This window comes from Lonchura striata, chromosome 5, assembly GCF_050655825.1.
Source record: "Lonchura striata isolate lonStrDom1 chromosome 5, ASM5065582v1, whole genome shotgun sequence".
Taxonomy (NCBI): domain Eukaryota; kingdom Metazoa; phylum Chordata; class Aves; order Passeriformes; family Estrildidae; genus Lonchura; species Lonchura striata.
Window position 1 is genome coordinate 40,540,817 of NC_140707.1, and position 25,260 is coordinate 40,566,076.

Sequence of the window (25,260 nt, forward strand, 5' to 3'; positions counted from 1 at the left end):
GACATTCACCCAAAGGAATATGTTGCTGATATTGGGTGCCAGCCTAATACATGCTTGATTCATAGGGGAATGCTGCAGGAAACTGCTTTTCAGAGCAGCTCAGTTTCCTAGTTCATGAAGGTTGTAATCTGATGGCTACATAATGACCAGTGCCATAAAGGAAGTTTTATTCATGCCCTTACCCTGTCTGCCCAAGCTTCATCTTTCCTGCTGGGTGGTTCAAAGGAAACTGCCTGTTGATTAGAGTTGAGGCACAGCTTAATCTTCCAAGTCAGTCCAATAAGCAAAGGCACATGGTTCAGATAGAAAATAAACAGAATATGGATGGTGCTCTAGAAAGAAGGTGAAATTATTTTACTACCTTTATCCTGGTTTTTTTTGTGGGTCTCAGTGTGAATGGCACAAATGACAGTATGGAGAGTACCACCCCATCTTTCCTCCCTCCCAAAAGGCACCAAACAAGATGGCTGAACACATAACATTTTATGCACAACCTTTGATTCAGTAGAAGCCACATGTCTCAACAGTAGAAACTGACAATGCAAATGTCATTTGTCACCCATGAAGCGGATTGCTCCTTTGGAATAATGAAGTATCATGGTTATACAGAAATGTAGGAACAAGCTGGTATAACAATCTTATGCAGGTTGGCAAGTGTCTTGCTACTAATTATTATGTTTGAATGCTGGACAAAGTTTTCAGAGTCTTTCATTTTAATTTGTTTTTTATGTTGTGTGGCTCTTTAAAATCTACAGAAAGCTGATATAGAGAGGAATAGAAATGTACTAGGGAAATTACAAGACTTGTGCAGAAGGAAAAGCTGTAGTCAAGGAAAAATGGGTACTTTTATATGTATTTATTTTGTAGAGATTTGTTGAAACATTTCTCTTCCTCCCACTCAACTGGTGTTCAACAAACTATACGCTAGCTAAGGACAGCACCCATTGCAGATGTTGTTACTATTTTAGTATTGCTTAGATGTTCTAGCAGATACACAGCTCTGTAGTTCTTTAAAATGGAACTTGCAAACCTAATATAAACATGAGATGTAAATGTGAGATGTGGTCCCATCATTTACTATCAGTATGATGTGAAGGTAATTTTTCTTAAAACTAGGTTCAAGACAAAATGCATTATTCCTTTTTTTTTTTTTTTTTTTTTTTTGCAAGTGCATGGACTGTACATTAAATATCATACCAAGAGTCCCCAGGGTCTTCTTTCAAAAGGAAGCTAATTATTTCATCCTGTTGCATGAGGCTTCACACCCAATTTTGTCATTTTGTCTGGCAAGCACAGTTACCTGAACCAAACAAAGCTCTTTCTGAGAGAAATGCTATGTACCTTGGTTAAAAGTTGATGTTGATGGTCTTCCTCTGTTTCTTACCCAGGATGATCCTCTCACTAATCTAAACACAGCTTTTGATGTGGCTGAGAAATATCTGGATATTCCGAAGATGCTGGATGCAGAAGGTAAAGTAGACTCCAACAGATTTTAACTTGTTTTTTCTGAAGAAATTTTCCAGTACTTCTAGGTGGACTTCTTTTGTACGAGATTCCAGTAACCTCTGAATGTTCCCTGTGTGACTGTGTAGTAAATGTATGGGGAAAAAGTTAAAATGGAATAATGAGTCACATGTTCTGCTTCCCTCTTCCTACTCTGTCCTTCAGTCTTTAGAGTCTAGTGTGGAGATCTTCCTTGGGGTTGACACACAAGGCAGAGATGAGTAACACCTGTCATCTGCTGACTGAAATGTTCCCTTTCAATTATCAGGCCAAATACTGAGTTAGTGTATGGTGTAGGCCTGTGTTCCTTTTGCTCCAGGGTTTTTTTGCTGTGGTCTTTTTGACATTGCTGGTGTTCCTCCTTTTGAGGGCATGATCTTATTATAGACTGCTTTTTCTTGACTACTTAGAAGTGTTTGGCATGAAGATCCTTCGCTGACTGGGTCTGGAGACCAAGGCAGAGTTCAGTGTTTTTCAGAGATGCTTTTGGTGTTAATTACGACTGCATCCCAGAGGCCACTGGGACAGCAAGGGTTAGTTTTCAGAGCCTTGTCAGGACCAGCTTGGGAGCAGATTTTGAAGACTGTAATTCTGGAGTACAAACAACAGCCTGAAATAGTTCACTGGTTGTTGGCTGTTTGCCTGAAGCCAGCAGACTTCAATTGCCTAAAGCCAGCAGACTTCAATGGTAGAAGCTGTATTTCAGATGAGTTGGACAGGGCAAACAGTTAAACATTTTTGTTAAATAAAGGATTGAGAGGAGGAAAGAGGAAAGGTGGGAGTAGGACAGCCAAGCCCAGTGAACCTGTATTTCAATAACTAGGATGTTCATATTCCTAGGTAGTATTTCCCATTCCCAGAGATGAGTTTCCTTGCATTCATCATGCTGAGGTTAAAAAAAAATCATGAGGTTTCCAGAGTAAATTCAAACATTTCCTGCCATTCTATAGGAAATATAGACACCTCCAAAATAAGCAGATCTAGCTTCAGATCTCAGCAAAAGTAGCTGTAATGAAGAGGGCCCTTGGCAGGAGTTCTCACTGCTCTTCACTGATCTCTCTCCTCCCTCATGGAGTCAAGCTGATGTGCATTCCTCCACACCATTAATTCTCTGGAGGTGCTGAGTTTCCACTGAAACTAATGAAAGGGCCTTTTGAAATTCAAGCCATCATTGTGTTGAAATGGTGGAGGGAGACATGGAAAAGAAGGGTGAAATTATCTTTCCAGAAGAACAGAACTGCATGGAGGAATTGCAGTATAAAAGTCATGTCAGCCTGATGCCAGTTTGGGTTGATTCAATCCACCAATCACAGTAATGTTCTCAGGATAGGGAAGTGCTGTGACACAAGACATGCTGACATATGGCTGCCTTAGCCTGGCCAGAGGAAATTTTATGATGAGGGAGGGGAACCAGAAGGGTGATCCTGGGTTCTGAGACGCACACATCTTCTGGGGAATGCTGTGAAGCCCCGTGGAATTGTTATGACACGCACACGCTGCAGCAGGCCTCCTGGACAGTTGTGGTTCTACCTCTCCTCTGCTTTCCTCCCATCAGTTGATTATGCTCTTAACGTGAGGTTTTTTTTGACAGACATTGTTGGAACTGCCCGTCCTGACGAGAAGGCCATCATGACCTATGTTTCTAGCTTCTACCACGCCTTCTCAGGAGCCCAGAAGGTATCGCAGGATCCCAAGCTCCCTCCACAGAGCACACCTGGTGCCGTTGCTAATGTCCAAACCTTTTTTTCTTTCTCTCTCTCCTCTCTAGCTACGGGCATCTTTATTATTATGTTCTTGGTAGAGTTGGCTGTTGGTTCAAAGTGGTGCCCCAGATACAAATACACGGGGCAAGGGAGCCAGGAATTCCATTTCCCTCTAGTGAGCAATACTTCCAGTGGCATTTAGGTATGCCTCACTTCGGCACACATGCATATTTAAGGGAGTGGGGAGCTCTGCCTTCTCCATTTGCCTTATGAACTGCTGTCCTCGTGGCTAAGAACCTGGACCTCTTGACCCTGATAAATCTGAGCTAGCATGCTTAGTCTTACAAAAAATAAAGACCACCACACCCCACACAGATGTTCTGCCCAGCAGGGAACTGTAGCCTCCCCCCATGGGAAATAATACAGATACCTATTCACTTTTTTCTTTTTTTTTTTGCCTTTTCCAAAGGTGGAGAAACAGAGCTGACTGAGGTTTTATGATGGGTTTAATGAATGGCCAAAGCTTTTTATTTTGCCTTACATATGCTGCAGGTTCCAGCACCCTTGCATTAAGGTCTGAACTTGCTGCTTTCTCCAGTTGTACCACAAATTCAGTCCCAGTTCACCTGGGGCTTATAAAGCATTTCTAACAAGTACATTCATAGTGGTTTTGTAAACAAAGCATTGCTCATCATGACAAAGATGCCTGGTCTTGTTCATTTGTTTCCTTTTATCCCCTCTCTTTTCCCATCCATGTTGGAAATCGGGCAGTTAAGTCCTTGCTACTTCTGACTTAGCCATTTTCCTGTTGGTAATAGAGTCACTTAAGGAAAACATTTTGTGGGTGAAACCTTGTATACATCTCTTGCCAAAACCAAGCAGCCTGCTGTACTTGAGTTCCTTAGGAACAGGCAGTGCACGTTGCAGCAGAGCAGATCCTGTGTAGGAAGCGCTCTGCGTGGGAAGGCTCTGATCTCCAGCTCCTTGGCGTGCGAAGGGCCTCGAGCACGGGCGTTCAGCTCTCCAAACAACCTGTTTGCATCCTTGGGCCGGGCCCCCAGACCGCAGCTGGGAAGGTGCAGAGCCCAGATCCTCATCTCAGGATCCCCCTGGATTGGGGGGTAGGGAGGGGTGCCGCTTTGAGCCACAAGCCAACACTGCTAGCCACCTTCTGATCCGAATTCCCAGCTCTCCGCATGGAAATCTGTTTGGCCTGTCCTGCAATGCATGATGGGAAGTTTTCTCCCCCTCTCTCACGCCACCCATGATTGTTTTGTTTTATCCTATGTGCTGCTTCTTACTTTATCCTTTCAACCTCTTTTCCTTCTCTGCACAGATATTATAGGCACGCTAAGGCCGGATGAGAAGGCCATAATGACCTATGTCTCATGTTACTACCACGCCTTCTCAGGGGCGCAGAAGGTGAGACTTTACTGCTAACAACCCCTCCCTTCACCCCGCCCTGCCCACCTGTCCTCTCCAGTGAGGAGCGCCAGACCCCGTCCGCCCCACGGCCTTTGCAGGGAAGCCCAGTGCATCCAGTGATGCATTTGGATATGGCATCTGTAATCTTGCTGGAGAAGTGATGTCAATGTCCTTTTGGACAGACTTAAGCTGCTCCTTCCCTCCAGTCTCGCAGCACAGCAGAGGAGAAAGCATTTGGTAAAGCTGGCATTGGAAGATGAATGGATGCCTGCTCTGACAGAGGCAGTACCCTTTCAGTAACTAGCGGGCATTGTCCTGGCCAGGCAGTGCACCTCCAGAAGTGCCACAGTCAAATCTGCCCACTCCAGGAAATCCCAGCCTGTCCCTCTTGGGCTGCCATCCTGCCTTCCACACTCAGCCTCCACTAGGTCAGTGGTCTTTTCCTAGGCTGAATCATCTGTGAGCTGGTTACACAGCACTTTTGTGCTCCAGCCATGAAGTTCATTTCCACCAGGCCTTCAGCTTTCCCAAACTCACAAGCTTTTCCATTCCTTGTTTCTCCCTTGTAATTCTCCTCTGTTTCCCAAACCACCTGTTTGTTTTATTTATCTTTCCTCTGCCTTGCCCGTTTTCTTCAGGTCTTCCTTCTTCTTCTGCTTCCTCTTTACTCCAAAGTCTCTTTGCCTGACATCAGGATGTTTGGAACCAAATAGTTGTGGATCACCTTTGGGCAAGCAATTTCCCAGCAATCCTTTGAATAAGGGAAAAAGGTCAATTCTTTTCTCCCATGTCATAACCTACCTGGGCTGCAGCCCTTCCCCAAGATTACTGCTAATTTCAAATGGGAGGCTTAAAGCAGTAAAATCCAAAATCCAAGACTACGTTCTTTATGTTACAGACAGGCCTTTTCTATTTGAGACACAGTCCTTGTATTGCCCAGCTTGAGGGCTAATCTGACTCCAGGAAGATTCTATCTCTTTTCTGCAAAGCAGTGCTGATGATCCCAGCATTGATTCAGTTTCCATGATGATGCTGGCTTTCAGAGGACAAATGCAAGCAGTAGTTTCCAGGGAGCAGCTCTTTAGTTCAAGCTTTTTTGTTCTTTGCCCAGTTTAATATAAATTACGTGATACTGTCTTGTTTCCAAGGAACTGGGAATGTGTCCCACGGCAAGTGCAGTAGACTTGCCCATTTGGCATAATTTGTGTAGTCATGACTTTCCTGCTAGGATCCTGTAGTTTTTTGTTCAAAACACTCAAGACTAGTCTGCAAGCTCTGGCCAGCTGATACTTGCCCTGAAAGACTGTAGTTTCAGAAGCCGTGCCAGCTTCATGATAAGGCCTACTGTTTGCTAGGTGCCCCTGAGGGACTGCTCCATGCAGTCTGCTTAACCTGAGGAACTCCAGATGAGGAAACATCAAACCACAATATGAGAAGGGTTGTATCCCGCTGCAGAAACAGCCATGCCACTTGCCAATCTCTTCCTTTTCTCTCTGCATCCATTCCATGATTTGGAAATCTGCTCAGCAGGTTCCATACTCTGGTCAGCAATTTAGGTGGATGCTCATTCTGCTGGGATAACTGAAAACTCTCTTCTGCTTGCCTCAGGACCTGAACCAAGTAGCTGGGCCAAAAACTACAGATGAAGTTTCTCAGTATTAAAGTTTCAATCCCATGTAGTCCAGCTGGCTTATAGGGAAGATTTAATACACTATTCATTTTTTAGCAGTCCTCATGGGCCAGCAACTCAACTGTGTCCTGGCAGGAGGGGCACAGCTGCTTTTTGGAGCTGCCCTAGTCATAAATTAGCCAGCTGCTAAGTGACACAGATTCAAACCCGCAGGCAAATGCAAAGTGATTGCTGAGTACAAGCCCCTGCCCAGATGTTACTGTTTTGCCACCTTTTGCAGGGTTAGGTGACTTACTGTGATATCACTCAATTTTTCATCCAGATTTTTCATTACTGCCACCAGGCCTGAAGGGAGAGTCCCATGAGCCGCTTTCTGCTTCTTTCATTCTCTTATCCTGAGCCTTTGAAGGTACAGGGTCCCCAGCCTGACATGTGTATGTAGATGGCTGCTTTTTCTCTATGCCATTTTTTTTTTAATATATATATATATTCGTAGGTATACTTGCTTTGGTTGGTTTGCTTGTTTTCTAACCGCTTCTGACTTTCACACTAAATGCATGCAATTATTGGTTGGCTTAATATTTTGTAAACTTGTGGCAATTTCTAACTCATGTTTTACTGTTTTATTAAGAGATTGTATTTGGTGTATAGTATTTTGGAGTGATCTTCTGAGGCCAGAGGACAGCAGCAGCCAGGCATCTTCCCCTGAGGCTAGAGGACAGCAACAGGCAGGCATCCCTACATAGTGCACTGTGGGAATGCCTTCCTTTGTGATCCTCCTCAGCAGAAAGACTTGGATCTGTGAACTAGAGAGACTGCAAACTCTACTCCTATCCTAAGCAGTTCAAGTTATGGTTGAGAAGTACAGAAAACACAAAAGGCAGATAAATTACTGCCATTCAGTTTTTCATTTTGATTCCACCAGGCAGCATGTGCATAGACATAGCAGTGTGGTATCAAGGAGAATGTCCTGGACTTGCCCTCCCCAAGACTCTGAGTGCAAGCAGTACAGTTTGTCAGCACAATGCTGCGCAGAAGCTGATGAGCTCACACAGTTACTCTGAGAATACAGGTGTGCAGCTGCCAGAGCCCAGGATTCTGCATCTTCTCAGTGCAGCCCTGTGCCTTGTGGGCATCTTGGCTTTTTTGGAGTTAGCAGGAATATTCTAAATGCATCATTCCCTTCAGCAGTGTGCGGAAGCCAAAATAGCTTTTCCCACTGAACTGATGAAGTTGTAGGGGGAGCTGCCTTGGCCTCATGTAAACATCTTGGTGTGCCACTCTTCTTTTACCTAAAAGTGTTTCACTCTAGTTTTGAGGTTGCCATCACCATGGATCAGCTCATTAGCAGTAGTGTGGAGGGTATTTGTGAAGGTTGCTTGAAAGCTCTGGCATCCTTTTGTCCTACTTTGCTTAGAGCACAGTGTAATGTGTTGCTCGTGACAATGGTGACTGCGGCCACAGGGCCTTTCCTGTGGCTGCAGTGGCTGCACACTATTGCCTAGAGCAGTAGCTGTTCCAAGGCAAGAACCATTGGGAGGCAAGTACTGGTGGGGGAAAGAAAGCCTCTACACTCCTGCCATTAGGATAACACAAATAATGTCGTAACTGCTGACATTCTTAGGGTCTTTTTGTTTGGACAGTTGTTCAACACCCATATATACACACACATATTTAAACTTGAGCAGCTGGAGAAAGTCTATCATCAGATACATGTAAATATGCCTCAGTGGAAGGGGATGCCTGCACAGCTGGCTGCTGCTGCAGTGAGCTCATGGGGTGTAAAAATAAGAAAGTTAAATGAACACCTCTCCTGGGGTGATAGAGATAAACATTAGGTACTGCCAGTTCCCTGCAGTCACTAGGCATATCATGGTAGGACTCTAGCAATGTCTTTTTTGACATACTATTTGGTCCCATGTCTATAGTTTTCTCTTAATTTCAAAAAACACTCAATTAAAGTAGAAACTTCAGCTAAAAATAGATCAAAGTACAAGCTTTCTTAAATGTAACCATTGTTTGCACTTTTTGCAGGTTTCTTTTCAAGTGAAGCTGCTCCTTTCCCTGTACAGGTCTCTCTGATGTGTTTTAAATTAACTGATAATACGTGTATCTCATAGCTTGTCCACTTTAGTAAAGGGGCAGATGACTGAATAGATGTTTTAACAGCTTCATTTCATTCTACAAATAAGTAAGATTGCTGTGTCCTCTGGGACCATACCAATCCATACGTCACTGTATAGCCTATGACTTTATTGCTATTCTGGCTGCTTCATATCAGCTGCAAAAAATTAGGGGCTTTTTCTCAAATGTCCTTGAAGATTGAATAAACAGATAATAAAAGATATTTTAAAAATAGAAAAAGGTTGAAACTTACCAGCTAGAAACTCAGCAAAACTTACTTTGGCATAAATTCTAAATGTAGTTTTGAGGCAGGACAGTGTTCACAGTTATTTGTTTAAGTGTTGGCCTCTACTCCTTATTTGCACTCAGCCTCTGTAAGGAGTAGCTCTCCCAAGGGGGCCTCTGGTTACCTGTAGCACCTTCCCCAGGCCCCAGGGTCACAGCTGCACTGTGGTAAGAGGGAATCCCCTGATGCATCACAGGGACATGTCCTCAGGCTTTGTGGCACGGCACACACCATGGTAATGATAAAGGGAGCTGATAACCCACAGATACATTCTGTGCAAGGATCAGCCTGCATGTATGTCCCCCATGCCAAACACTGCTTCTGAGTTCATAGCTGGGATTTTTCTTATCCTTACTTTTCAAATTCATGTTCTGACATGTTGAGCTCCCTGCAGAGAACCAGGTTTTGGTCTCACAATGGAGAGAAAGAAAGAAAAAAACTCGAAACCTAAATAGTAACAGTAGGATATTTTTTTACTGTGAGACTTGTTTTGGAAGAGTAAGCAGAAAGATCACCCAGAAAAGTGGGGGAAAAATAAATCCTCTTCTCAGCTGGATCATAAGACTCTGTGAATACATGGTAGGTGTATGCTCCACCAAGGAGGTGGCCCTGTAATCAGTGCCAGAAATACAGTGAAAACTGGAATACAGTTCTGCTGGGCAGAATTTAACATTAAAAGGAGTATCTACCATTTTATCTTCCAAACAAAATTAGGAGCTTTCCCATAAGTCCAGTCTGTGGCTTACTCTATTTGGGTAGCTCTTTCCTGGGATAAAAGTATGGAGACAGTCTCGTCAGCTTGACATCACTCTGTTACTGCTGTTCCAGCTCAGAATGCTGGTGTGGGGAGTCTTTGTGAAGAGGTAGCCAGGGTCCCTCCAGCAGGAAGCAAACAACAAGTCCCTCTTACAGAAGCAGCTCCAGAAAAAGCATTGAAACATTGGTTGTCCCACAATATATAGGGTAGAATCATTACAGCTGAGAATCTCTGAAAAAGGGAAAAACCAAATCACTATAGAAGGCCAAATGGAAAACTGAGAGGTCAGGACAAACGTCTCAAAGTGCATACAGGTTGCTACAGCTAAGGGTAGGAGATTTTACCTGCAGGTATGTAGCAAGAAGCTAAGCTGCAAGTTTTGGTTTGGGTTTTTTTTTTTTTTTTCACATTTTTCTCTTCTTCCATTTTTCTTCTCTTTGTCAGGCGGAGACAGCAGCAAATCGGATCTGCAAGGTGCTGGCAGTCAACCAAGAAAATGAACAGCTCATGGAAGACTACGAAAAACTGGCCAGTGATGTAGGTGTTGGTTTCTGAGTGGTGGGATGAGAAAAGAATTGCATTTAATGCTGATAAGTAATCTTGGGGAGTGCTATTGTACCATTGCTATTTTCCGTGGAAAATTAGTTTTTCCTCTTCAGATTAAAGACTGAAGTTACCTTAAAGACAAGAGCAATATACTTTAAAACAGAAAGGTTCCACAGAGAAGCTTTGAATTTCTTAGTTTATTAAGAGCCAGCCCAGAAGTACTAAAATTGGAGGAAAAATCAAGTTGGTTTAACTTGTGTTCATCAGGACTGTACAAGTTCATTACATCTTCTATACAGTTTGTATGTTAATATACTGTAGAAGTCAGGAGTTGGATCAGAGAACAAAAGTTAGAGATATTTGAGGAAAGAAATACACATTTGCTTATAATAGAAAGAATCTGTGTCAGATTCAAGGTGGAGTTGCATTTGTTAACTGAGAAGGCTGTCAAACTGACAGCGGGGAAGCTACAAGAGACCAAATGTGGTCTGGAGTATGTTTGTGGTAGATAAGTAGGGAAAAGATGGACAATAGAAGGGCAAATGTAACCCATAAGCCTGGTTTCAGCCTGATCTGAAAAGCATAGGGCACTCCTCCACTAACCCTGTAGACTGCCTATTACATTAGCATTTTGCCAGCTCTCCAGATAGGATTGTTATGGAGGTATATTCAAAGAGCAACAGTGACTTTGAGGAAACTAGAGTGGGAAAAGTGTAAGGCTCAGCTGAAGGCAAGAACTTGATTTCTCCTGTCAGGTTCTTCTGAAGATGATTTACAGCATCCTTTAGTTATGTAACAGTCCAGCAAAACTCTTAAGGCTTTAACATAATCTGAGGATATAGTTTTGGTCCTGCTTGTGCAAAAGCTGTGCCTTAAGTATGTTGGATTGGCACTGCTTCAGCAAGTGATACTACTTAGTGTGGTAGGAAATGTGCTGCCCATTAAAAAAACTACTTTCAAAAAAGCTGGCTAACTTTCCTTTATGAGCCCTGCTGGTGGCAGAATCTTTCTGACAGCAAACATAAAATTAAATGGTCCCTTATGAAATCAGAGCAACACCTGCAGTTTCAGCACAATTTTCAGTTCAGGGCTTCTTGTTGTTGCTCCTCCCAGCTGCTGGAGTGGATTCGTCGCACCATCCCCTGGCTGGAGAACCGGGCCCCAGAGAACACCATGCAAGCCATGCAGCAGAAGCTGGAGGACTTCCGGGACTACCGCCGCCTGCACAAGCCCCCCAAGGTCCAGGAGAAGTGCCAGCTTGAGATCAATTTCAACACCTTGCAGACCAAGCTGCGGCTCAGCAATAGGCCAGCCTTCATGCCCTCCGAAGGGAAAATGGTCTCGGTGAGTGGGGGTGACTGCTTCTATATACCCCAAACATGCCTAAAAATCGAGGGGTCCTTTCTGCCCATGGCTGGGGCAGAGAATGCCCACCTTCATACTGACACATTCTGTGAGAGGAACCCTGAAAAATACAGATCAGGGAGGCCATGATAGGAGAGGATCAAATGATTGTTGCTTCCCTGTGTCTAAATCAGACTCTTGAGACTCTTCACAAGTTGCATGTCTTTATGAGGAGCTATCTCAGTGGCTTTTGTTCTTTCTGGTTCAGAAACAGTTGAGTTGTATTAAAGTTCGATGTAGGAGAATTTTAAAACTCCTGAAGTGTTTAGAGAGGCTTTTTTCTGCAGATGGTTATGTCCTGGACTTCTTGTCCTGCTTGCCTTAAGTCTGACACTTTGTCTCCCTGACTTGGCTGCAGAGCCATGTGAGATAAAAAGCCCATGCTCACTCCCTCCAATCAGTGGGAGCCATATAGCTCACTGAGACTAATGCTGTTGCACATCTTCCCTCCAACTTCTAACTTGCCTTTCCTTCTCATGTTTTTGCCTCTAGGATATAAACAATGCCTGGGGTGGCCTGGAGCAGGCTGAGAAGGGCTACGAGGAGTGGTTATTGAATGAGATCCGGAGGCTAGAGAGGCTGGATCACCTGGCAGAGAAGTTCCGGCAGAAGGCATCCATTCATGAGTCCTGGACAGATGGTAATGCAAACCTACATGCTTCCTATTGCCTGACACATTGCTGACTTATGTAGGGAGGAGGAGATGGATTGTGCATGGGTCCTTCCATGAGAGTTTGCTCTTGAGAAGGCTAGATTTATTTCTTACTTTGTAAGAAAGCAGTGTATGGAAACCAGCTTGATCTCTGTTCTGCATCATGCAGTCAACATTGGCATTTCCTAACTGTGGCAAAGTGAGAACTTTGGGTAGAAGAGAGCAGCTACAGAGCAGAGGAAATGTTCCTGTATAGTAAATGCTACCATGGGCTTTTACAGGATCAGCATAACCCATTTTGCACATACTGAGACAAGTCCAGCGTAAACGTGACAGTGCTGGCATAAGCTACATTATGTGCCCTTCTATGTTGTTAATGGCAAAGTTACACTTCGTGGTTTGAAAGTGAGCATTGTGCTTCTCTAGGCCAGCAGGCACAGGGACAAGCCTCGGGCAGGGCAGCTGGACTAAGGCCATGCCCTTTTGAGGGCCCTCGAGGGTGCCTGGGTGGCAGGAGCTGGCTTTGGCCGCCCTGGGTCCTGTCCTTCATTCTTCTGTCCTTTGGCTCCCTCCCCAGGAAAGGAAGCAATGCTGCAGCAGAAGGATTACGAAACTGCTACCCTCTCGGAGATAAAGGCCCTGCTGAAGAAACACGAGGCCTTTGAGAGTGACCTGGCTGCACACCAGGACCGCGTGGAACAGATTGCTGCTATTGCACAAGAGCTCAAGTATGGCACCCCAGCACATGTCGCATCCTTGGGGCCAGGGAGGCTTAGTCAGCTTTGCCCTCTGGAGAGCAAAAATCCATCCCCATACAAAAATGCTGGGAATTCCCAGTGTTTCCAAACAGTATCTAGGATACTGCTATCCAGTATCCGGACACACCAGAACAGCAGGCCAGAAAATGGATGAGCGTGGGTGCTGGTGGGGAGGAGGCAGAATTATACACCTAAGCCAAGTTTCCATCCTCTTCCAGTTCATTATGCTGCCATGAACCCTTTCCTAAAGAGTCTGGCCTGCTTCTGGCACATGCTGTATTTCAGACCTGTAATACTGTCATACTTTACCAGGAACAGAAGTAAAAAGGAGAGGATAGGAGGGTCTCGGTTTGCTCTCTTTAACAAAAACAAAACAAAACAAAAACGTCCTCCTTATTCCAGCAAGGAAAAAGCTGCTTGAGCCCACCATGGCCGCATTCTTTCCCCCAGAAGTACCTGCCCTGTGTGCACTCTGTTCAACACTTGCTGCAGGGCATCCTTGCAGTAGATCAGCTCTCTCCTTGCTTCCCTCCAGCCTGGAAACCTTGACGTCCACTCCTTTTCCTGAAATAATACAAGTTACCAAGAGAAATGGGGGCCTCATCAGGATTGCTAGAGATAGCAGGCAGGCAAAGAGCTAGCAGCTGCAGCACAGAGCGGTTTTAAAACCCTGCATGTTTCTTGGCAAAAAACAGTCTGAACTACTTGGTTCTGACTTGGTTTCCTATTTTTAAAAGATTTATATATCACACTGGCCTATCTGAAGATAATGTCTGGGCCAAGATCAGTCCTCTTGGACTGAAGAGGTGTTTTTCTCTAAAAAATTAGGATTATTGGATCAAGATTACTATCTTCTTTAACAACAGAGATTTACGGAATTGCTGTCTTTTCCACCGGAGGATTGACCTTGGAACAGGAGGAGGATTCAAGGCAATCCTCCATGTCAGTAAGATTAAAACTGTGTCTGTCTAGTCAGCAAGTATTACCTGACTTGCCACTTCCAAAGCACACACTACATTTTGGCCAGAGCAGCTGCAGCTCTAAGAGCAATAGGGAAGATTGAGGCCTAAGATGTGAGAGGGGTTATTTCTTCTAAAGTGTGAGAACAGCAGGCTTTGCTATTATTATAAAAGCCATCTTGCACATCAGCAAAGAGGCCATGCCCTGAAAACCCATGGTAGAGCTCTTTTCTCCCCCAGAGACACACTTACCAAGTGGCAGAGGGTGTGGAGGGAGCCAGTGTAGCTACCCATGGCAGGAATGTTTGGGGACATTGCACATTCCCCTCCTTAGCTGCAGTGGTCCAGCACAGGTGTGTTACAGGTTAGGCTTTCAGAATGAGTTCTTTCATCTGCAGTGCTGGCTCTGCAGCAAAGTAGATCAAGCAACTGATCTGGATTAAAAACCTAGCAAAGAAGTTATTTTTAGCCCCCATCAGTTACCTGGCTAGTTTACTGGAGGACTCCACCAACAGCTGTGCCCACACACCTCAGGAGGGCAATACAATGGCATGAAGAAACAAGGATGGGTGTGGGGCAAAAGTGTAACATGCATTACTGCTTAAAGAACTGCTCATCAGATGGCTCAGGGTCACTCAGTGATTTATTCGCAGTGATTTATTTGGAAGTTTTCTTTCAAGGCTGACACTTCCCAGATTGGCTGGTCTTCCTCTGCAGATTTCTCCCTCTTTGCACACGTGCAGAGCATGAAGCATGCAAGGCTGCAAGCTTTAGTGTGCCCCTTTGTTCTCCTTTCCCCAGTCATACTTTTACCAGCTTGTGTTCCTTGAGTGTCAGCCTTTTAGACATTTCAGCAAAGCACTTCTTGTCAGGCATATAGGAGAGAAACCTACACAGTTATTCTGGGATTGTCCTAAATAAATTTACTGGGTTATGTAACATAGCTATTCCTTGCCACCTGTACTATACAATTCTTAGGACAATCTTAAGCAGTTTCTTAGTGTTCCTAATAAAATCTTCTGTTTCCATTCTGATGTATAAGACACAGTTTGTTAGGCTGCATAATATTCTTAAGCAGAATACAGGAGCAGATTGCTCTCATCATAATCTGCTTATTTCCAGTTTGAGTAAACGTCTCTATTCCCCTCCCCCTTTGGCAAGTTATTCCCATCAGGTAGCCAGCCCCAGTATTTGCTGAGGCCTTGGGTAGTCCTGTTCTATGCTGTTTAGTTCAGCATAACATATAGTGTCTCCTAAACTTGCTAAACAAGTCATCCTGACTTGCTTTATTTGCAGTGAACATGAGCTCTTTGTCTGAATCTGTCTTCAAGACTGATGAAGATTTGTAATAGGTTTCTCTTATTTCTGTACAGGGTCATTATTTGACTATTTGTCATTTTTTCCCACCCTTTGTAGTGAGCTGGACTATTACGACTCTCCCAGTGTCAATGCCAGGTGCCAGAAGATCTGTGATCAGTGGGATAATCTGGGTGCCCTAACCCAGAAACGTAGAGAAGCCTTGGAGGTGAGACACGTCATGAGCTGGACCTTCTGGGTAGTGTGTTTGTTGGGGCCAAGCTGCAGTGGGCACAAGCAATATCAGCTCACTTAGGAACTCTTAGAACATCCTAGATTGTAAACATGGGCTACATTTCAGTATACCTAGCCTGCTTTTCTTCAGCTCAGTTATGGTGCCATTTGTTTGCTCAGGCTATTGATATATTTTTACTTTTTAGTGTGTTTTGTAATCTCATTCTGCCTGAAATTTTGCCTTGTATTGTTTTATTTCAAAGGACCTTGGATTTATTTTATTTCCTTTAGAGGGAAGAAATCTGTCCAATGTGTGATCTCTTAAAAACAGATTTTTACTGACGTGTCATCCTGGGAGCACCAAGGAGGACTGAAAGGAAGGACCAGATCAGACAACTCATATATCTATGTGGTTATTCTTCTCCAACCATCTCTCCTGATTTTCTTTCTTTTATTTATTTTTGTGCATGCACAGAGGACAGAGAAACTACTGGAAACAATTGACCAGTTGTACCTGGAGTATGCCAAACGAGCTGCCCCTTTCAATAACTGGATGGAAGGGGCCATGGAAGATCTGCAGGACACATTCATCGTTCACACCATTGAGGAGATCCAGGTACAGAGCAGTCATTTGCACCAGTTAGGTGGGAACAATGAGAGGTTTGTGGTCTCCTGAGTTGTATGAGTTCAGAATGGTATGAATGTATAGGTTATATTTTGGTGCTTCTGCTCTATTGAGTGGGCCTTATCAAGAGAAACAAAAATGAGTATGTTTTTCCTTATTTTCTCCAAAACCCTGGATCTGAATAGGTATAAAGCATACATACATACATCATCCTAGCTGAACACAAAAACTGAAAATAGATTTTTCAGAGTAACTCTGAAGCCATATTAATGGAAACCTGAAAACTGAGAGAACCTTTTAGGGTCTTGTGGAATTTTTCTTAACCCACTAAGCAAAGCTTAGTGCTGCTTACAGGGTCTGCAGGTCAGTTCTCACACGGAATGTCATGTCCAGGTCATTTGGTCCTATGTGATAGGATGTGCCATGAGGACAGTTGAGCTACTAGCTGGTTTTTGGTGCTAAGCACAAGAAAAAACAGAATTGTCCACTTGGGTGCTGAATTACCATTTGAAATCAAAGTTGTCTTGCCTTCTCTGAGACAACAAACACACTATCTCAGTTTTTGCCCTTCTGAAAGGGTGTTAGGAAAGCAACTTGAAGTACATAAGGTAATTTGCAGACCTTGGAGAGCAGGAATTACTCTTTCCTGGACTGCAGCGGGGACTTCTATTTCACCTGCTTGATGGGCTAGTGAAAAGAATCCAAGTCAGGTCTTTGCCAGAATGTCTGACAGGAGTGTCACTATCAGTGAGGCAGCAAATGGGACACCTACAGGGAACACAACAGCCCGGGACTTCGGTGCAGTACTGACAGTTACTGAGTTATCCTTCCCTCCTTAACAAAGGAGTTCATTAAGTCTTTCTTAATGCAGAATAATCTAAACAGCACTTAACCATTTCCGTTGTCTCCTTATGACTGTCTTTCCCAGCCCCCAGACTTGTACTACATCTCTATGGCCACTACAGCAGCTGCAAAGCAATGAGTCAGAGTGTAAGGAAGGAATTTTACAGAAAGTACTTAACAGTGTGTGTTGTGAGAGAGAGCAGTCAATCACGTGGTTTACTTTCATTCCTTCTTCTGTCCACACGGTTCCCTTGCTTATCCCTGCACATACCTCTGTTTCCCATGCATTTTCCTGCCTCTTTCCCTAGGCTTGATCTTCTAGGTTTCTGAGATGAAGTACCTTAAAGGCCTGTAGAAGCAGTGGGAGATGAGCCAGGACCAGCTGGTTTGTCAGCTGGTTGCAAAGTACCAGCAAGCACACCCCAACATCAGTCCTTGGAGCACAGCCCGGGCACCGCAGCGAGACAGGGAGCAGGAAGGGCCTCTTGTGGTCCCGGAGAAGGAGCTGTTTTCCAGCAGCAGGAGCATGTGATGCCTGTGCAAGTTTGCAGTTGGCTGAAAGACCTTCACCTGGTTCTAACTGACTCTGATCAAATTGAGTCTGACCCTCAGTACTCACCTGAGTACTTTTGGTGTAGAAATAGTTCATACCTAGTGGAAGAAGAGCATATAGGGCATTTAAACTAGTGTGACTTTTTTTTAATAGTTACTCTAGTAGTCAGATCTTCTTCCCCAGAGGCTAAGAAGCAGTCACTGAGCAGTGTTGGAGAAATAGTTCCCCCTAAATTATAAGCTGTTATTATTCCCTTTTTTGGTATGTGATCTCTGTCACTGGTCAACATGGGACAGAAAGAGTGGGAAAACAAGACTTCACACCATTTATCTACTTAAAATATCCCATTTAGTGATACTGAGAGAACCTGAAAAGTATATTAAGGTAGCCTGCATTGTGTTCTGGGAATATGTTAGCTTTTACAGTCACTTCAGGAATACATTTGCTGAAGAGGCTATTTCATAAATAATGTTCTTAACCACCCTTTGCTGCTGCCTTCCTTTTGCAGGGATTGACCACAGCTCATGAGCAGTTCAAAGCCACGTTGCCAGATGCAGACAAGGAGCGACAAGCCATCTTGGGAATCCACAATGAAGTCTCAAAGATTGTCCAGACATATCATGTCAACATGGCAGGAACTAATCCTTACACTACAATCACCCCACATGAGATCAATGGCAAATGGGAACATGTGAGTTCTTTGCAGCTTTGCAGTGTAGTGGGGGACAATGTCACTGCTCAATCACTGTGGGCCCCAGGAAATGGATTATTTACTCTGCAGCTACCCTCTCATGCTTACTGCTGAGTTTAGTGGGCTTTTGTCATTTGGTTTTGGCCCAATTGCCCTGTACTTGGAGAAGGGAAGAGATCTTTGATATAATTGCCTAAGGCACATCAGACCCCCTTTTACATGCTAATTTTAAATGAAAGTTGCTAGATTTGAAAGCTTTGAAGTTTTTAGTCTTCAGTTGCTGCAGGTAATTATAGCATGTGAATCAGTATCCTTTGTCACCATTCAGCCCTTCAGATGTTCTATCTATGCACCAAGCAGCCTTACCCTGCTGTAATCCTAAAAGAGCAGCTACTGCCTGTACCTGTTGTGCTTATAGTTCTTACTACCAAACAAAATCACCAATGTGAGCTCGGAACAGAATCCTGCAACTCAGTTATGAGCCACCAAAAACCCAAATAATGAATGGAAGCTGCTTCTGGTCTTCCATGGCCTGACATGAGTTTGTGTGTATCCTACAGCAGATAGGATTCATATTCTGTGAGCTTGCCCATTGTGACTAAAACCATATGACAGCTTGTATTCACTGCAAACACCCACTCCTCCCTCCCTTGTGGCAACTTCTGCATTTCCTGTACATGTGCCTTTGTGTGTCTAAACTGCACAGAGTTACTCTTTGTTGTAGGTGCGGCAGCTGGTGCCCAGAAGGGATCAAGCCCTGATGGAAGAACACGCTCGCCAGCAGCAAAATGAACGACTTCGTAAACAGTTTGGTGCACAGGCCAATGTCATTGGACCCTGGATCCAGACCAAGATGGAGGTAGTGCTTTGCAAATTTTGAAACTCTGTTTTTCTCTGTGGTCTTCACTGGTACTCTTATTCATGATGTATCTTGACCACTGTCACAGCCATTCTTTCTTGAAGTTGCAGCAAGAGAGGCGTCATAGAATATATCAAGAATCCAGAGACTGATATTGGTTGCTGAGGCGCTTGTACTTTCCTTCCTCTAACTCTAGTACCAGAAAAAAAGCATTACTTAAGATGGGGAACACTGGTATTTTAAGATTTGTGTTTATATGCAACAAATTCGAAATCCTAGATCAGAGACAGTTTGTGTAATTGCTTGCACAGAAATGGTCTTGATGCATGTGACTAAATAAATACAATTAATATGCCAAATGTCTGCAGAGGAGACATTTTTAAGGGAGATCTCTCTTTAGGCAAGATTTGAGTTAAAGTCATTGGAGTTGATAAAACGCAAAAATACAAAGCTATTACTGGTGGCAGGAGTTGGAAAGAGGAGAGTACTTACAGAAATGTCTCTATGAAGAACTAACTTAATGGCAGACAGTACACCAGAGAAAGATCTGGCTTGGTAGATTACTGGCTTATGGACTGCACTTTTCTTCTTTTTTGTATCCTTGTATTAGACACATTTTATGTGATTCACCTCACTTGAAAAATGTTCAACGATGTGCTAAAGTTTTTGCTGACACTATCTCAGCTTCAGTGAAGTAACTGCTCCATGAGTGGTTTTTTTTTTTGGTTTTTGAATCATCATGCTGTGTGAGAGGGAAATAGCTGCAATAAATGTCAGGCATGTTGGGGCTTGTCCTTTCAGTGGAGTCTTAAGTACCTTGGCTTTGCTAATAATGCAGGAGATTGGCCGCATTTCAATAGAGATGCACGGGACCCTGGAGGACCAGCTCAACCACTTGCGGCAGTACGAGAAAAGCATTGTGAATTACAAACCAAAGATTGACCAGCTGGAAGGAGACCACCAGCTGATCCAGGAAGCCCTTATCTTTGACAACAAGCACACCAACTACACCATGGAGGTAAATGTTCTGGCAGCAACTAGACAGCCTCATCTGCTGTGGCCAGTTAGCATCAGCCACATATAGCTCTGGCAGCATGCTGTGGCTCTCAGGAAAATGGAGAGCTTGATAATATGGCCAAGTGTGCAGTGACATGTCACAGAATTTAATTTTTGCCTTACTATACTTTATGCCAATCATTCCAATGTACTTGCAAATATAAACAGAAATCACCTGAATGAGATCCCACAGTGTTGTCTGAAAAATTGACAAGTCTCGTTTCTCCTGCCACCTGATTGTGTTAGCTGGGATTAGAAAGGGAAGTGCTGATGATTTTGAGCTGCCACTACCTGGCAGGGAAAAAAAAGTTCAGCAGAAGTTTTTTTTAAAGTTAGAGACTGGCTTCCTGTTGATAATAAGAAGTTTCTTGGGAGCAGTCTGAGTTCAACATTAGTCCAGCTGAACACAGACAGGCTTTGAAACTTGGTTTTTTGGTTTCTGGCCATTTCCATTAAACAACAGCAGAAGCAGAGGAACTGCTGTGTCTTCCAAGCACTGTGTTTTATTCAGTTTCTTGACCAAGGAGAATCTTCTGCTTAAGTAAGTCCTAGAAGCACTGGGCTTGCCTCTCATTTGTGTTAAAGGCCTCCAATATGTTGCATTGATCAGGTAAAGGAATTTTGTAGTAGGACCAAGTTTTTCTTAAGAAAAAGAAAGAATAATCAGAAACTGGCCTCTTCAGTATGAGGTTTTTTCGATCAAAATTCAGATTTTAAACACCTGCAGATTAGAAGGAATCTTTTCTGAGAAAATGGACACCAGGGACTGCCTTCCACACTAGGATAATTTAATTTGCAATAAGTAGCACTGATCCATCTGATCCACTGGCCTCAGAAACAGAAGAGCAACTTCTTAATTTCAGTATTGTCCTGACCTCTTTTACTAGCATATCCGCGTGGGCTGGGAGCAGTTACTAACAACAATTGCTAGAACCATCAACGAAGTGGAAAACCAGATCCTGACCCGTGATGCCAAAGGAATCAGCCAGGAACAGATGAATGAGTTCCGGGCTTCTTTCAACCACTTTGACAGGGTAAGTCAGTGCTGACTGCAGCTACAAGCTTCCATGTGGACTGCTCAGTGCAATAAAAAACAAGCAGTCACTGTGATAAAACAGGATCACAGAAGATGTTTCATTCTTAAAAATGCCACTCCTGTGGATCACTCATTTCTGTGAAGACTGCCAAGTGATTGTTAGCCTGAGAGAGGTATGTCTTCATAGGAAGCTGCAAAATTTCCCAGTAAAGCACAAGGGTATGGAGAGTTTTGAAGGCTTTTTTAGGCAATTAGACTTTTATCTATTCCTCTCCAGAGAGCAAATTATTATTTGGTTTATGAAATTCTTGGGACCATCTGTTCTCCACACTTCTACACCATCTCTGCTATATATCTGAGGACAGCCTGCTCTCAGAGATTGGCAGTGCTTTTAAATTGCTGAACACTGGCTATTTCAACCCTACTCTAGCTAAGAAAAATAAACCATGGGTTCTTCTCTTAGGAGTGGGGCCCATGAAGCCCTGAAGATTTTATATTTTGACCTTCATATCATTTTCCCCTTCCTTCACAACAGTCTGAATGTTAATGCAGATAGAACAGGGTTTTCCCACCTTCAACTATTTGATTATGAAGGCTTAATATTCACTTCAAAAACTGGGTTTTCTTGAAGAAAGTCACTTGAAATTGGCCTCATCATCCTGTCTGTAGCTTCCTTGATCTGGTCAGAGGTGGTGCCAGCAGGCAGGGGCTCTTCAGTGCTTTGGGGCTGTTGTGAGCTAAAATTCTGCAGGATGGATGGGGATTCTTAGTTCCTGTAGTAGCTAGTGTATTATTTGAGGGATACATCCAAACACTGGGGGAGCGGGCAATGAGCAAAGGGAGGAGCAGCTGCCGAGCCATGTTGTGCTGCACTGTACATCCGTGCTGCTGGCAGAGCTGAGCACTTGAAATAGCTTTGCCAGTCAAAGCTCCAGCCCCTGTGCAGGTCTCAAATACAGCCGTAATGCTGCTCCCCTGAGCTTCAGCTGGTTTTCTTTGTCTGTTCCTGGGATGCCCTGACAGCTAAGCTTCCTTGGGTGTGTTGCCAAACATACTTGCCCTCACTTTTGACTATAAGATTAAGGCAATGCTTCCCACTGCCTCTGCCTGCTTACCTGCACTCTGGGTTACTAGTGAAACACAGGGCTTCTGACACTGGATAACAAGCAGTGATGCAAGTAATTCACTTGGGAGATTGAGATCTAGAGGCTTCTGAGCATCAGCTGTTTTTGTCATTCAAATGCTCTAAACATGGGATGAGCTCTCTGAGACGGAACTGTTCCAAGAGCATTTTTAGCACATCCTGAAATGTCATTGTGATATCTAATGTTGTGCACTTTTTATTTTTCTTCCCTGTCTTTCTATCTGCATGTCATTCTTCCTGTTCCTCTCTCCTCACCCACTGCATGGTGCACCTGTTTGTTGTCCTTTCACCTCCCTTTGATCTCCTCTGTGTCTCCCTTCCTTCTGCCCCACACCGTCACCGCACTGGCACTGCATGTCCTGCTGCCTGGCACACCGCATAACCAGGACCACTCCGGCACACTTGGCCCTGAGGAATTCAAAGCCTGTCTCATCAGCTTGGGTTACGATATTGGAAACGATGCACAGGTACTGAAAGCTAGTGGTGAACACAGCCAGATATTAAACTGTGAAAAAATAACAGGTTTTTTCCTTTCTTTTCTTGTTTGTCTTAATCCATCTGTTGTTGTTGTTCTTGTGTTTGACTATATATACATCACTTTTCTATACTACTTTCTAAATGCACTTTGGTATCTCTTCCTTTTTAATTCCTTAATTTTTTGTCTTGGGAGAATTCCTTTTATGTCTTCAAACTGTTCTTTTCCTTCTGTGTCACTTTAAACTAATTCCTTTCATTGTCCATTCCTCAATCTGTCTTGCTTAATATCTTCTTGCTCTTTTTTCATCACCAATATGTTTCTTGTGTATAAACAATTCCATGTCCAAAACCACCTTTGCTTCTTCATGGGTTCACAAACTACCTTTCCTCTGTTACTCTTCATTGTCCTGTAAATCCCCCTTCTATCTTCTCCCCCCTGAAACTCATTCTTTATAACATCTCCTGTGGGTTCATTTCTCCCTGGACTGGTCTCCCTTTTCTCTTTTGGCTTTTTCCATCTTTGCGTCATTCTCTGTAGAAGAAGACTGGTATGATGGATTGTGAAGATTTCCGAGCCTGCCTTATCTCCATGGGTTACAATATGGTAATGTAGAGCCCTCTGTCATTCCTATTCAAAGTGATTCTGTAGGCACCTTCAAAAATACAGGGAGAATGTGTAGTGAATCAAGGTAAATATAGCCTTATTTTCCAGAATTATCAGCAATGTTAAATCTAGTCTTAGTTGTACGTGTGAAACTCTTGTCTCACAGCTCTAGCCAAAGGTACAAAAATGGAAATAATTATCTAATTCCCGTATGTTTCAAATAAAAATTATATTTATCAAACTGAGTATCTACTAGTGGAAGAAATAGTAAGCTTCCTCATATTGGTGCTTGCTCTCTGCATAGCACACACAACCTCCCCAACCCTGAATATCAGTTGAAATCATTGAGATGTATATGTGACCTCACTTCTGAATACACTCAGAATGCTGCTCCTCTCATTCCTACCATTCATTTCACATCTCCTTTCCTGTACATGTAAGTTCAAGTTCCAGTCATTCGCCCTGTAGCTTTTTCCTCACTAGAATACCTGAATATTCAGATCAGTAATGTCACACCTTGAGAGGCATGATAGCTAATAGGAAGAACTTCACCAAAGACTGATGCTCATCAAAGGGCAGGAGAAGAGCACAGGGAAGGCATATTCATCTGCACTTTTGGTGTCTTTGCTCCTGATATCAGGCAAAATAGCGTTTAATCATCTTACTCATCAGCCCAGTATAAATACAGACTCTTTGGTGTGGCGTGCCAAGATTATAACATTTGATTAGGTATCTTAATTACATTTGAATGTATACTGTTCTGAATATGTTAAGAGAGCCTGTTCCCAGGAAAAGACTCTGCTCTGCTCTTCCCTCCACCTTATCTGAGGAGGAAGGAATCCCAGAGATGAGAACCTTTGGTTTAAATGCAGAAAGAAATGAAGAAAACTACATTACAAGGTTTTGGTTTCTGTGGCAAAACTTCTTTGTAGGATCTTCCCTGTAGAGACTGTTTCCCATGTCCACTCCAGATATGCAAGTCCTTCTTTGCATAGCTTGCCTATTAAAGATGAGTAAATACTATAAAATATCCCAGAGATGTCTCTTCTGTCAGCTGAAGAAAACTGTAGTAGTTTTCTTTTAAGTAAATGAAAGTAAAAGGATTTGAGAAGTGCTGATCTTCAAATATTGCTACAGACATCTAGCACATGTGTAGAGAAATTTGGGTCTTCCTCTGAAGTCAGCTGGTATTGTTCCCCAAAAGGAACACTGTCCTAGGGCTGGATGTTATCCTCAGGCATAGCTGGCAATGTTTTATTCCAGCAGACAAATTAGTAGGAAGCATTTGTACACAACAGCAAACTAAAAAAGAACATCCTGATTAAAAGAATCCCTGAGGTGTTTTCTATTTGGCTTTGTTTTCTAGCCTGTGAGATGAGCTGCAGAACTGTTTCTCCTCACTTTGGTAGCACTGCTGCCTAAGTCCCCAGGCTGACATGACTCTCTTGCTCTCCAGGGAGAGGCAGAGTTTGCCCGCATCATGAGCATCGTCGACCCAAACCGTTTGGGTGTAGTGACCTTCCAGGCCTTCATCGACTTCATGTCCCGGGAGACAGCAGATACAGATACTGCTGACCAGGTTATGGCTTCCTTCAAGATCCTGGCTGGAGATAAGGTCAGGCTCCACACCTTGGTTTCCTGTATCTGCTTAATTTTTGCTTTCTTTTTTCTCTTGTCTCTGAGAGAAAGTGTCAAGGGAAGCACTCTGCCATGGGGAGGGTGTTTTCACAGGAGCATTATGTAGTGCTGAAGGAGTGCAAGGTTAAAGTGTGGGTTAATGAGCAGCCTGCTAAGGCACTCAAAAGTCTTGCTCAGCTGTCAGTCAGAACTTTGCAGCCCACTCTTGCTTCAAAATTTTAATTAAGAGCTTGGTCGCAATGTTATTTTAAAATTAACAAGTTCAACAGGTGGTTTTTGATTAGTCTGGAAAACTGTTCATTACTGACAGCTGTAAACTTGAGATTATCTTTGTTAGATTTACATGTCACTATCAATTGGTACACGATCAATAGACTTTCATTGAGGATATGCTGTATCTGCAGGGGGTCATCTTTTAACCACAGAAATTGGTTGAATGTAGGAGAACTCAGGGTGA

The 25,260-nt window shown here is 43.5% G+C and overlaps 1 protein-coding gene across 6 annotated transcripts in view; it reads left to right on the top strand.

The window, feature by feature from the left end:
* Window positions 1-25,260, top strand: part of ACTN1 (actinin alpha 1) — an 85,684-nt gene that overhangs the window by 58,332 nt on the left and 2,092 nt on the right. The window contains exons 7-21 of one of the 6 annotated variants that reach the window (XM_021537052.3): window positions 1,389-1,470; window positions 3,095-3,180; window positions 9,873-9,965; window positions 11,088-11,318; window positions 11,871-12,018; window positions 12,608-12,758; window positions 15,164-15,272; window positions 15,753-15,893; window positions 17,807-17,989; window positions 18,714-18,848; window positions 19,687-19,866; window positions 20,792-20,938; window positions 22,471-22,551; window positions 23,100-23,165; window positions 24,622-24,780. In XM_021537052.3, coding sequence (XP_021392727.2) covers window positions 1,389-1,470; window positions 3,095-3,180; window positions 9,873-9,965; window positions 11,088-11,318; window positions 11,871-12,018; window positions 12,608-12,758; window positions 15,164-15,272; window positions 15,753-15,893; window positions 17,807-17,989; window positions 18,714-18,848; window positions 19,687-19,866; window positions 20,792-20,938; window positions 22,471-22,551; window positions 23,100-23,165; window positions 24,622-24,780 — 1,992 coding nt within the window. Of the gene's footprint in view, window positions 1-1,388; window positions 1,471-3,094; window positions 3,181-4,542; window positions 4,629-9,872; window positions 9,966-11,087; window positions 11,319-11,870; window positions 12,019-12,607; window positions 12,759-15,163; window positions 15,273-15,752; window positions 15,894-17,806; window positions 17,990-18,713; window positions 18,849-19,686; window positions 19,867-20,791; window positions 20,939-22,470; window positions 22,552-23,099; window positions 23,166-24,621; window positions 24,781-25,260 lie in introns of all 6 variants that reach the window. The other 5 variants (XM_021537054.4, XM_021537055.3, XM_085582067.1 and 2 more) reach the window with 5 other exon arrangements.